The following is a 14,536-nucleotide window of genomic DNA, read 5'->3' as shown; positions in this document are numbered from 1 at the left end:
TGTGGTTAAACTGGAAAGAGTGCAGAGAAGATTTACGAAGATGTAGCCAGGACTAGAGGGCCTAAGTTATAGAGAGAGGTTGGCCAGGCTAGGTCTATATTCTTTGGGATGTAGGAGAATGACCTTGTAGAAACGTTTAAAATTATGAGATATAGATAAGGTGGATGGTAACAGCCTTACCTCCAAGGTAGGGGAGTCCAAAACTCAGGGGCATAGATTTAGGGTGAGAGGGGAAAGATTTAAAAGGGAGAAAGATTTAAAAGAGACCTGAGGGGCAACTTTTTCTATGGTGAGTATATGGAATGAGCTGCCAGAGGAAGTGGTTGAGGCAGGTACAAGTGTCATTTAAGAAGCACTTGAAGAGGTACATGGAAGGGAGGGGCTTAGAGGGATATGGGCTGAACGCAAGAAATTGGGACTAGCTGGGTGGGCACCGTGGCCAGCATGGACTGGTTGGGCCGAAGGGCCTGCATCTGTGCTGTATTACTTTATGACTCTAAAACCTACATTTCTTTCTGGTTTTAGTACGAGTGCATGTGAAGTTTGCAAAAACCACAGCACTGGCCCCAACTTATAGCAGTGTCTTCATACACTCTTCCTCTGAATGCTGGTAACTAATGTTTCTGCAACGAGCACCCAGAGAAAGACAGCAGGAAAAACATTTCCTTCATAAGCATCTGCACGTGCAATGGTGGGACATCTTGAACTGATGGACCTGTTCTCCAACAAAAGGTGGTGGTAGAACCTAGGCAGTGTGTGAACATTAGGATCTCGGCATTTTCTGTCCCACTTGGGCAAGTTAAACTCGTGGGCTGAAGCTGGAAAGAGTCAGAGTCATACAGCATGGAAACAGGCCCTTTGGCCCAACTCATCCATGCTAACTGTGTTGCCCAGCAAGCTAGTCCCATTGCCCACATTTGGCCCAGAGACCTCTAAACCTCTGCTATCCATGTACTTCTCTAGATGGCTTTTACATGTTGCTAATGTGCCCATCTCAACCAATATTTTTGCAGCTCATTCCAAATACACACCACCTTTTGCATGAAGCAGCTGCTTCGATGTCCCTTTTAAATCTCTCACCTCTGATCTTAAACCTATGCTCTCTGGTTTTTAAGCAACCCCTCCCTGGGGAAAAAAAACAATGTGCTTTCACCCTGTCTATGGCCCTTATGTATCTCTATCAGGTCACCACTCAATCTCCTACATTCCAGGGAATAAGGTCTGAGTCTACGTACCCCTCTCACACAAGCCTATCTTTTCTGCACTCTTTCTAGTTGAATCATATCTTTCCTGTAACAGGATGACCAAAACCGTACACAATACTCCAAGTGCAGCCTCACCAATGTCTTATACAACTGCAACATAACTTCCCAACTCCTATACTCAGTGCCCTGACCGATGAAGGCCAGTGTGCCAAACGCTTTCTCCACCACCCTATTTACCTGTGACACCGCTTTCAGTGAACTATGCACTTGTACTCCGAGGTCCCTCTGTTCCATAACACTCTCCAGGGCACAAGCATTCATTGTACAAGTCCTACCCTCGTTTGATCTCCCAAAATGCAATACCTCACATTTGAAAGCCATTTGCCAGTCCTCAGCCCACATACCCAGTTGATCAAGATCCCCCTGTAATTTTTCGTAAACTTCTACACTATCTACAGCATCACCTATTTTAGTATCATCTGCAAACTTACTAACCACGCCTTGAAATTCACATTCAAATCGTTGATATAAATTACAAACAAAAGTCCCAGCTCTGACCCCTGTGACACACCACTGGACACAGGCCTCCAGTCTGAGAAACAACCCTCAACCATCACCCTCTGCTTCCTACCACTGAGCCAATTTGGAATCTATTCCACTATTCTCCCCCTGGATCCCATGCAATCTAACCTTCCAGACTAGCCTGCCAGGAGGGACCTTGTAATAGGCTTTGCTTAAGTCCATATAGTCAACATCTACTGCCCTACCCTCATTTACCCTCTTGGTTACCTCCTCGAAGAACTCCAAGACATTTGTCAGACAAGACTTCCCACGCACAAAGCCGCGCTATGGCCAGTTAAGTTGTATATATAGAAAAAAGGAGCCCATCAATGAACTCTTTTCTGTCAATAAGAACTTTTGAGCTCCAGAGTTTCAGTTTATCCACAGGATACTCAGAACCAGACAGTTATACAGCATGGAAACAGGCCCAACTTATCCATGCTGACCAGGTTGCCTACTTGAACTAGTCCCATTTCTCTGTGATGGCCTATATTCCTCCAAACCTTTCCTATCCATGTGCCTATCTAAATGTCTTTTAAATATTATAACTGTACCTGTCTCTACCACTTCCTCTGACACCTCGTCCCATATACCCAATCACCCTCTGTGTGAGAAAGTTGCCCCTCAGGTCCCTTTTTAAATATTTCCCCTCTCACCTTAAAACTATGCCCTCTAGTTTTAGACTCCCCTTCTAGACTCAATTCTGCAGCAATAAACATCGACAAAAGAGTGACTGATGTCGAAACCTCAAGTTGCTGAGCACAACTGTATTCCAAATCAGCCTGCAAATGTGCTTTGACACCAGGAGAAATGGTTACTGAATTTGATTCTGTATCAAAGCAGACTTTTAGAACTTAGAACAGCACAGGAACAGGCCCTCCAGCCCACCATGTTTGTGCTGACCATGAACCATAGAACAATACAGCACAATACAGGCCCTCCAGCCCACCATGTTTGTGCTGACCATGAAGCCAACACAAACTAATCCCTTCTATCTGCACATGGTCCATATCCCTACGTTCCCTGCCTGTTTATATACATGTCTACATGCCTCTTAAACATTGCTATTGTACATGCTTCCACCACCTACCCTGGCAGCACCCACCACTTTCTGTGTAAAAAAGTCTTGTAAATCATCTTTAAACTTCTCCTCCCCCCCCCACTTCACCTTTAGTATTTGACATTTCCATCCTGGGAAAAAGACTGACTATCTACCCTATCTGTGCCTCTCATGATTTTGTATACTTCGATCGGGTCACCACTCAGCCTCCGATGCTCCAGAGAAAACAATTCAGGTTTGCCCAACCTCTCCTTATAGCTAATACTCTCTAATCCAGGCAACATCCTGGTGAACCTCTTTTCCACCCTCTTCAAAGCCTCCACAACCTTCCTGTGATGTGGTGACCAGAACAGCACACACAATACTCCGAATATGGCCTAACCAAAGTTTTATAAAGCTGCAACAGGACTTCCTCAATTTTATACTGATCACCCCGACCCATGAAAGGTGTATGTCTTCTTTACCACCCTATTTTGTGTTGCCACTTTCAGAGAGCTATGTACTTGCACCCCAAGATCCCTCTATACTCAATGCTCCAAGGGTCCTGCCATTTACTGTATACTTCACTCTTAAATTTGACCTCCTAAAGTGCAACACCTCACACTCGTCTAGATTAAAATCCATCTGCCATTTCTCTGCCCACATTTCCAACTGGTCCACATCCTGCTGAATCCTTTGACAACCTTTCTCACTTTCCACAAACTCAACTAATTTTTGTGTTGTCTGCAAAGTTACTAATCTGCATATGATATGCATAAAATGCCTTGGGATTCTTTTTAATCCTACTTGCCAAGGACATTTCATGGGCCCCTTTAGCCTTCCTGGTTCCCTTTTCAAGTTCTCTCCTGCTTCCTTTATATTCTTTACAGGACCTGTCTGATTTCAGCTTCGTAAACCTTACATATGCTTCCTTTTTGACTAAATTTGCAACATCTCTTATCATCCAAGGTTCCCAAACCTTGTCATCCTTCTCTCTTCCTCAGACGAATATGTTGGTCCTGAATTCTGACCAGCTGGCCTTTAAACAACTCCTACATGTCAGATGTAGACTTGCCCAATAACAGATGTTCTCAATCTACTCTCCCCAGCTCCTGCCTAATCCTGTTGTAATTAGCCCTTCCCCATTTTAGCACTTGCCCCCAAAGTCCAGTATTATCTGAAAACTTACAGATTGATGATCACTGTTCCTAAAATGCTCTCCCACTGAAACTCTGATCACCTGGCCAGGCTCATTCCCAATACAAGGTCCAGTATGGTCCCTTCCCTGGTTGGATTATCCACATACTGTGTCAAGAAACCCTCCTGGATGTACCTAGCAAATTCTGCCCCATCTAAGCCTCTGGCACTAAGGGAGTCCCAATCAATATTGGGGAAATTAAAGTCACTCACTACAACTATCTTGTTCTGATCTTTCTACATTCTGCCTACATTTCTGTTCCTCTAGGTCCCACTGGCTATTGGGAGGCCTATAATATAACCCATCATTGTGACTGCACCTTTCTCATTCCTGAGCTCTACCCATATTGTCTTACTGGATGAGCCCTCCAGGATGCCTTCTCTAAATGCTGCTGTGACATTCTCCCTGATCAGTAGTACAACTCCCCCACCTCTTTTACATTCCTATCACATCCAAAACATCTGGATCATGGAACACTGAGCTGCCAGTCCTGCCCTTCTCTCATACAAGTATTTGTATTAGCTACAACATCATAGTTCCATGTATTAATCCAGGCTCTAAATTCATCTGCTTTACCCGTAATACTCCTTGCCTTGAAATAAATACGCAGCAGCCCATCCACCCTACCGAGCTCATTAACCTGACCCTGCCTGTCCCTCCCTTCAGCCTTCCTTGACCTAAACTCGACTTTCCCCCCTCAATCCCTCCAGTTGCTGACCTACTGCTCTGGTTCCCAGACTTTTGTTCATATTGCATGCTTAGTTCTGCTGCATTTCAAGTGCACTAGGAGAGATAAGCAGCAGCACATCCATGTATTGTAAACAAATGCAGATATGATGCAACTTACAAGTTGGATGGTTTCTTCATTAATATCTTTGAAAGTTCAGCAGAGAAACTCACCACTTAGGCTCATTTAAACATTTACCTTTAACATGGCCAGGGTAAGCTGCTGCTTAGGAGCTTTTCCGCCCTTTGTTTCTTCAGGGGTATTGGATCCAGAAATAGAGTCAAAGATATCACTCAGAAATGTCCGTTCTTCAGCTGAAAATTGACTTCGCCAGGCTCCTTGCAGTGAGTGACTCTCAGAGTTTCCCATCTTTCCTCACAGGTAAGCCAGGTCCCCAAAATCTATAAATTACATTTGAAAAAGGATGATGTAGTCCACTTTCTGAGCCACCCTGTATGCAGAGTGTGTAAAGTGAATCAATCTCTTGTAAACAAAGACTGATCAATAGTTGTCGTTTTTTGTTAAAAACCATGAAACAATTTATCCTAAGGCATTAAATAGATTAGTACACCATTTCAGAATTGCACAATGCACATGAAGGATATTGTAAATAAAAAGGCCAACATATAGCTTTGCATATCCATAGTTTGAGATAATCCATAGTTTGAGTACTAATGCAAGATTTTGTTTTCCATTTATATGGTGCCTCACAAACCCCTGTGAATATCTCCCAAAACTATTTCCAATGATACATTCCTGAAACGTAGTTGTAATGTGAGAAATATGATGGTCAATCTGCGCACAGCAAGCCTCCGCAAACGGCAATGAGATAATAATCAATATAGAAATATAGAAAACCTACAGCACAATTCAGGCCCTTCAGCCCACAATGTTGTGCCGAACATGTCCCTACCCTAGAAATTACTAGGCTTACCCATAGCCCTCTATTTTTCTCAGCTCCATGTACCTATCCAACAGTCTCTTAAAAGACCCTATCGTATCCGCCTCCACCACCGTTGCTGACAGCCCATTCCACGGACTCACCACTCTCTGAGTAAAAAACTTAGCCCTGACATCTCCTCTGTACCTACTCCCCAGCACCTTAAACCTGTGTCCTCTTGTGGCAACCATTTCAGCCCTGGGAAAAAGCCTCTGACTATCCACATGATCAATGCCTCTCATCATCTTATACACCTCTATTAGGTCACCTCTCATCCTCCATCGCTCCAAGGAGAAAAGGCCGAGTTCATTCAACCTGTTTTCATAAGGCATGCTCCCCAATCCAGGCAACATCCTTGTAAATCTCTTCTGCACCCTTTCTACGGCTTCCACATCCTTCCTGTAGTGAGGTGACCAGAACTGAGCACAGTACTCCAAGTGGGGTCTGACCAGGGTCCTATATAGCTGCAATATCTTCAAGAAATTCCACCTTACAGGGCTGACAGGGTCTCAGTTGAAATCTCAGCCAAAAGACAGCACCCTCAACATGCCACCTTCAGCCCTGCAAGACTGTTCTACTCAAGTGTCTAGTGCAAGATCTGAAACTAGGACTTTCTGATTCAGAGGCAAAAGAATGACCAACAGTCACAGCTGAGATTGCACCCGAGAAATCACCTGCAGAGTTTTCAGAACACCAAAAATAGTACACTGCACTTTTACAGCATCCTTCGGAGATCCCAAAGAGCCAAATACTAGCAAAACAAAATAGATACCATGGTTTTGCAGATAAATGCTATTGTTCCTTTCTGCTCATCGTCCCAAGAAACACCACTAAGTCGATTGCTGGTTAAACTGTTTTCCGGCATTCAATCTTGCAGGATGAATGCTGGTCACAACAACAGAAAAATATACTTTCAAAATAAAAAAAACTGGTGTGCAATTTTTTTTAATTATATAAACACCTAAACTGGGAGTTGGGTTAAAATCTCATCCCGATCTCTGACAATGTAGCAATACCTTAATGCAAAATTCAATCTCGGTAGTAAAGCAAGGTTAAGATCGAAACCATAACTTTCTGGCTCTGAGGTAATGGTAACTACCACTGACAGTCAGATTCCAGCAATAAAATTGAGCCAAGGTTTGTTTTACCCTGAGCCATGTTTCAAATAGCCAAAGAATGTGATCATACATACTTCAATGTAATGCTTTACTTCACTGAAATGGATTCCTGATAATATTAGCAGATAACCAGTCAAGAATAATTACCAAGAAAACAGAGACCTGATATGGAGAAATTTGTTTGAATGCTAAACACTTGTTATTTTCTGATGAAACAAAATGTTTTATTTGATGGAAACTAAAAACAATCATTCCTGCAGCTCTACAGAAGGTCAGGCAACATTAGGATAGAAAACAGAAAAATTACAGGTCCTAACCTGAAATCAAAACACTTCAATCATCTCCCACATTCTGACTGATCTTCTGTGTGTTTCTCCAACATGTTCTGTTTTTGATTCAGTAGTTTGTGGTCCCAAGTTTTATTTTCAACAAGGCGAAACCATCAGTAGATGAAGGAACAGTGTCTGGATTGTGGGGAGAAAACACAACAATCAGATCCAATACCTCGTTCTTTCGATGGCAATAACAGCAACCAACAAGTGTAGACCCACCATAACATTCAATGGCATTACTGTTAACATCCAGGAGCTTAGTTACCAGGACAGATCAGAGGTTGGGTATCCTGCCTTGAGGCATTTAGTTCCTAACAGTCCAAAGCCTGTGTCCCAGCTACAAAGCACACGTCAGGAGTGTGAGAGAATACTCCCCACTTACCTGGTGATACTCATGAAGTGACCACTGACTGGCATCCCATCCACCATCCTAAACTTTCAGCCCCTCCATCTCAGTGGCTGTTGTCCGTAGCATCTACAAAATGCACTGCAGTTACTCGCCCAAGCTACTTTGACAGCATCTCCCAAACTTCTAACCTCTATCACCTAGGACAGGAGTAGTGGGAATGTGGGAACACTGCCTGCAGATTCCTTTCTGGGTCACACACCACCCCAAGTTGGAAATGTATTCTTTATCACTGTTGAACTGCGTTCTAGGAACTCCCCACCCAACAACATTGTGAGTGACCTTCACTACCAGAACAACAGCCTCTCAAGAAGATGGATGACCACCACCTTTTCGCTGGACAGTTAGGATGGACAATAAATGCTGGCCTGCCAATGAAACTCACATCATGAGAAAACTTTTAAAATGTAGAATTTCCACACATCCAAAACTTAACACGAAAATTCCAGAGTTGATACCTTCATTAAACCTTTTTCACAGCCCGTGCTGCTTTAATGGAATTAAATTAAATCATGAGAAGAGAAATTCTCTCTTTTATTTTATACGTACAAATACTGGTTCACAAGATGTGAAGCTGGCAAGGCCAGTACTTATTAACCTTTGAACTATGTGGCTTGCTGAATTGTAGGCTTAGAGTGGAGCATAATTAGGTAATGATAGTAGTTTTGCTCCCCAGAAGGATATTTGCAAGACTTTTTTTTAAAAACAAAAAACTTTGTCAACCACTAGTTTTGCGGACACTCTTACTAATAAATACAAGTAATAAACTTGGAGTAAAAAGCCAATAAGTTCCCCAATGCCATGATGGGATTCAAACTCAAATCTGCCCATCAGTCATCTAGGTCTCTGTTTACTAGTCCATTAACTTAACCACTACACTAATGAACTAGGCCCACTCTTGAATACCCCGATAATTTTAATCTTTTGTTATACGAAATTCAAATGAGTTCCTAACAGAATAGAAAGAATTTTGAAAAATAAACCTTTCAAAAAGTAAAATGCTTAAATTTCAGCTTCTATCTTAACCTTGTGCATCTTCCAGTCTTTATTATACTTTTTAAAATGTAAGCCAAAATTGTGCATTTTTCTTTCTAGCATCCAGTTTTTAAGACTTCTTCACTATGATTGGATGCTCAGCCAGTTTGATGACATCAGAGCCACTGGATACCAGGGATCCTGGTGAATTGAACCAACACTGAGCCCATGGGATGCAAGGCAAATTGGATCCAAAATTATCTTGGAGGCAGAGGTGATGGTGGAGTTTTTTTTGCTGTGAGGGGGAGCTTGTGACCAGTGGTGGACCCAGGGACCAGTGCTGGGACCCTTGCTTTGTTATATTCATTAACAACTTGGATGCAAGCATAGCAGGAATGATCACTAAGTTTACAAATGACACGAAAGTTGGTGGCATTGCTGATATTGGGGAAGGCATTCTAGAGCTACAGGACAACATTGAATTGGGAATATGGGCAGAGCAATAAGATGGAATTTAATCCCATGAGGCGATGCATTTTGGGAGGACTAGTAGGGCCAGAACATACACAGTGAATAATAGGGCCCTAGGGAGTAATGAGGAGCAGAGGGTCCTTCCAATCATCCCAGAGGGTGACAGCACAGGTAGATTAATTAAAAAGTCATAGTTGATACTTGCATTCATTAGCCAGGGCAAAGAATATAGGAGCAAGGAGGTTACGATATAAGTATATAAAACATTGGTTAGGTCACATCTGAAGCATTGTGTGCAGTTCTGGTCACCACACTATTGGAGGACATAATTGCATTGAAGGGGATCAGAGGAAATTCGCCAGAATGTTGGTTGGAATGACGCGTTTCCATTTATGCCTACAATGGACATTGCTTTTTTTGTTCTAATTATGTTCTTTCTCATAAGAATTTTGTATAATTTATGCTTAATTTATGTTTTTCTTGTGAATGTTGCTTATGTGATGCTATGTGCCTGTAATGCTGCTGCAAGTAAGTTTTCCATTGCACCTGTGCATACATATACTTGTGCATATGACAATAAACTTGACTTTAACTTTGAGAAGAAACTGGATAGGCTGAAATTGTTTTCCTTGGAGCAGAGTAGGCTGAGGGAATGTTGGACCTTACAAAGGTATAGTAAATTATGAGAGGCAGAGATAGGGGAGATAGCAAGATAAACCAGAGAGGCTAGGTTCAAAACCAGAGTGCCTAGGTTTAATGCGAGAGGTAGGAGGTTTGGAGAACACCCAAGGAAGAAATACTTTTCACCCAGAGAATGGTTGGAATCTAGAATGCAGTGTGGTGGAGGCAGGAACTCACACTACATTTAAGAAGATCTAGGCAATCACTGGAATCACCAAGGCAAAGAAGGCTACGAACCAAGTGCTGGAAAGCGGGACCAGTATAGATGGGCACTGGATGATTGGCATGGACATGGAAGGGCCTGTTTCTGGGCTATATTGACTCTAAAAATCTTAAAAACTAACAGCTGGAAAGAAACAGCCCCCATCTATCAACAGTCATGCCCTTTCCTCTCAGCTTCAGATACATGACCTTCCTCTTACTCCCACAGTAAGAGACCTTTTGTGAGGTGTTCTTCAGGCTGCAAATCAGTTTCCTTAAAGCCTCTTCAATCACAACCGTGGTAGTTATCGCTTTCAAACGGTGCCTCCTTCATCGAAAAGAGCTTCACTGCTTCTCTTTAGGTCACAATCATTAGATTGTGGAACACTGTTGCCATGGGAACCCAAAACCTAAAGCCTGGATGCTGACAATAGTTGTTGTGATTTTCCAGCATTTATTGAAATTGGCAGTGCCATTGATTACCAGAAGGAAAACAAGATACGGTATTCTGTCTGTGTACATTGTTAAACAGAGCGCCTGAAGCAACAATTAGAGGTGACCTCGGGTGTAAAATTACAACCTGATCCAAACCCTACTTGCCCAGAACCAATCCAAACCTGACCCGAGCCTAGGAACCTAGGAGTCCTTCCAAAACCCGACCACTACCACAAGTGTAACAATCTTAAATATGCTGTTCACATGAAGAAATAAAAAGCAAATCATCCTGACCTAGTTAAGGAACTGAGGTGGGCAGGCAAGCCATGGCCTGAACCAACCCAAATATTTATCCGCACATACACTGACCCAAACCCGTCAGATACAGTGAAATCCAGTTGTCAGGCTCTAATAATGACTTGTCTAAACCAGAATTATGAACATTGGTGCTCTCTCCACAGATCCTGGTGACTTGCTGATTGCTCCATTGCTTATTTAATTAAACAATTATTTGCTTCAACTGTATTTGAAATACATTTTGATTTTTATTTTAAAAAGTTCTGAAGACGACAACTGTCGGAGGGAACTACTTGGTATTCAGCCTCAAATACCTCCCCACTCATGAATAATGTGAACAACAAAAAAAGTTTACAGACCCTGATAACATACCTGCTGTAATAAGGACATGGTCTAGAACTAGCCTTTAACTTCTAACCAGCCTGTTCCAGTACACCATCCAACAGTATAGGTTTCCCAGGAGTGTCATGTCCTCAGAAAGCAAGACAAATATAAACCAGCTAATTACCACTCAAATCAGTTCACTGTCAATCAAAATGATGGAAAGCATCACTGACAGAGCTATTTAACACCCGCTTATAAACCAATAACCACTTTGCATTTTGTAGTTTGGGTTCCGCAGGGGCCATGCCTCCGAACTTTTGTCCAAATGAAGATAAAAGAGTTGAAATCCAGGGGAGGTGGGAATGACTGGTCTTACTATTAACTCCATACTTAACCACATGTAGAGCAAGATGTAATAACAAAACTTAATGAATATTATCAACAGAACCCTGAAATCTATACTGATTCAGTAATTATCAGTACTGGCCAACATTCCTTACCCCAGACATTCACTGGATAACACAGCTACATCGAGACGGTTGTTCCCCTTAAAAGCTCTTCCCACCTGCAGGCCCTCAGATAAGTCTTCAACTTCACCCTTGATCTCTCACAAGTACTCCAGCCCTTACTTGACACGACTATGCAGCAACCTTGAGGAAAGTGTGGGATGAAACCACCGTACAAAGTAGACATCTAGTATCCAATCTAGTTGTGAAGATACTGATGTAAAATACATCACAGACTCCTATCCAGATGCTAATACGATTTCTTCAGCCACTTATTACACAAAAAGGCATGTGAAGAGTTCCACAGGATGTGAGTGTAGCAGACCTGGCCAAACAGTGCACCATTGTCAAGACTGACTCAATGGTTGCACGAGAGACCACAGAAGGTGGAATCTGGAACAAATGATAAACTGCTGGAAGAATTCAACCAGTCAAGCAGCACATCTGTGGAGACAAAGGGACTGTTGACATTGATCCTGATGCAGAGCGATAAACTGGTTAACCAACTTCAAACTGTTCTTATAATTGTTGCTCCAAATCAGCTATGCAAAACAAGTAAAACTTCAGTCAATGTAACTGGTCTATTTAAAAAGAGAGAGAAAAAGAAAGAAAAAACAAGGAACTACAGTCCAGTTAACCTGACATCAGTCATAGGAAAAATACAAGAGTCTATTATAAAGAATATGATAACAGTACACCTCAGAATATTAATAGGAATAGGCAAAGTCAATATGGATTTATGAAATGGAAACTCTGACAAACCTAATGGAGCTTTTTGAAGATGTAACTGACAGGATAAAAAGGGGAGAACAATGAATGTGGTGCACTTGGATTTTTATAAGACCTTTGATAAAGTCTCACATACATGAGGTTAGTATACAAAATTGGAAAGGGTACAGAAAGGATTCCCAAGGATGTTACTGAGACTGGAGGGCTTAAGGTACAAGGAGAAGCTGGGACTTTTTCCCTTGAAGCATAGGAGGCTGAGGGATGACCTTATAGAGGTACATAAAATAATGAGGGGCATAGGTAAGGTGGATGGTCACCATCTTTTTCTCAGGGTAGAGGAGTCTAAAACTAGAGGACATAGATTTAAGGTGAGAAGGGAAAGATTTAAAAGGGACCCAAGGGGCAATTTTTTCCCCACACAAGAGGCTGGTGGGTGTATGGAATGAGCTGCCAGAGGAAGGGCTAAACCAACTGGATATGGGGAGAATGCTTCCAGTGAGTTTAGGGGTCTGTAATGAAGGGTCAGAGTCTTGGGCTACAGGGCAAGACACTGAGATGAGAAGAAATTTCTTCACTCAGAGGCTGCAGAGTCTGTGGAATTCTCTACCACAGAAGGCAATCGAGGGGAAATCATTGAAAACATTCAAGGTGGTAGAGAGATTTCTATATACAAGAAGCAGCAAGGGCTATGGGGAAAGAGCAGGAACAGGACATTATAGATTAGCCGTGATCGTATTGAATGGCAGAGCAGTTTCAAAAGGCCAACTCTTCTATACTTTCTCCTATGACAATGACTTGGAGTCATATTGCATCTTTATAGCACAATATCTACACGTGTTTCACTGGCAGGTTTTTGGGGGGGAAAATTTAAACATTTCATCAGGATCTGTTAGGACATGTAAACAAAAGCTTAGACAGTGGCAGATTTCAAAGAATGCCTTGGAGGAGTGATCGAGACAGGAGGTGGGGACGTTTAGGGATGCAACTCCAGAGCTTCACACCTCACCTATTGAAGGCAGGCTGCCAATGGTGGTGCATTTAAATTTGGAATACACGAGATATGAAGAAACTCAAGAGGGTTGTAGGATAACAGCTGAGGTACAAAGCTGGGGGAAGAATAAGGCGACCAGCTAACCTGAACACAAGTTGTGACGCTGTTAGCCCAGGAATGTGACTTGATGTAAAGTTTTGGAGGAACTTTAGGTTCACAGAGAGTGAATTATGCAAAACATCAGCAAGTGCTTTATACTAATTCGAAAACTTGACAAAAGTTTTGACAAAAGACGCATGCAATCAATGGAACTTCTCCACGGGGGGTTAGACGTTACTTAAAATGTAGCAGTCCTTAACTGCCCGTAAAACACTTACATTGCCAGCTCTTTCGCCTAGGTGAGGTTTCTTACGCGGTCAGTGGAAACAAGGGGGCTTCTGAAGCACCATTACTGATGAAGTACTCCCTGCACTAGGCTGCTGGTTCGAGAACCTCGACGGCAACATTCACTACCATATTACTGCAGACAACCGAACTCCAAAATAAGATTGACGTCGACACCAACCAATGCAACTGAGGGAAGGCGATAGCAATTCCTTTTGAAACCTGGGACCTTCCGTCGGTAAGACTAGAGGAGGAGGAAGTTCCCCTGAGTTGTTCCTGCCAACAGCGCTTGGGAAATGAGCTCACACGTTGAGCAAAGCGAGTTCACGTTGCAGCAACGGCGATAGATTTTCACAAACGTATCTGGAGACGGTCGATGCTTTAGTGGTTGCGGGTTTCCACGCAGTATCCGCACTGTCTCAATCAGAGACATTCCAGTTCAGCCTGCTCGGAGGACCTTTCATGGCCCTGCAGTGTTTGCTGTGCATACATCACACACTGACAGTTGTGTGTTGGGGCAGTTTCCGAGCAGGTTTGTTTATTAACATTCCCACTACAGCCGGTGAAGCCCCATCCCGACCACGGTTCCTGCCCTGCGCCTGATTTCAACTTCGCAGTTTTGGGGGAGCTGTGTATTTGCACACTACTGCCTCACCGAAGTGAACGGGGAAGGGGCAATCTGTCCCCTTTAAGCAGAAAATGCTGGGAAAACGTAGCAGATCAAGAGCGTCAATGGAAAGAGAAAACAGTTAACATTTCAGGTCGCAGATCCTGAGATAGAAAGGCGGCACGTTCGCCTCTGAGCCGGGACGTCCCATTCCAGCGACTTGACCACAACGGCACAAATTACGTTTTTTTTTCAAAAATAAATTTTATTCATAGGAAATATATGGAAGAAATACAAGTTACATGGCTTCCTTTACATTCATAGCGTCATTATGTTTAGAGATACATAGTGTCATTAAGTTAGTATATTCTGTGTACAAAGCAACAATGCCACTCGTGGCCTCCTGGAA

General features: G+C 42.7%; 1 protein-coding gene across 4 annotated transcripts in view; it reads right to left on the bottom strand.

Annotated features, from left to right (window-relative positions):
* meak7 (MTOR associated protein, eak-7 homolog) overlaps positions 1-14,181 on the bottom strand; it is a 40,644-nt gene extending 26,463 nt beyond the window's left edge. The window contains exons 1-3 of one of the 4 annotated variants that reach the window (XM_052027964.1): positions 13,514-14,181; positions 7,106-7,252; positions 4,929-5,131 (exon numbers count right to left, since the gene is read on the bottom strand). In XM_052027964.1, coding sequence (XP_051883924.1) covers positions 4,929-5,099 — 171 coding nt within the window. In that variant the 5' untranslated portion in view covers positions 5,100-5,131; positions 7,106-7,252; positions 13,514-14,181. The remainder of the gene's footprint in view (positions 1-4,928; positions 5,132-7,105; positions 7,253-13,513) is intronic. The other 3 variants (XM_052027962.1, XM_052027963.1, XM_052027960.1) reach the window with 3 other exon arrangements.
* Positions 14,182-14,536: the final 355 nt, after the last annotated feature.

The sequence above is a fragment of the Pristis pectinata genome, chromosome 13 (assembly GCF_009764475.1).
Source record: "Pristis pectinata isolate sPriPec2 chromosome 13, sPriPec2.1.pri, whole genome shotgun sequence".
NCBI classification, from domain to species: Eukaryota; Metazoa; Chordata; class Chondrichthyes; order Rhinopristiformes; family Pristidae; genus Pristis; species Pristis pectinata.
Note: the sequence above shows the minus strand (reverse complement) of the source record. Positions and strands in the feature narration are given on the sequence as shown.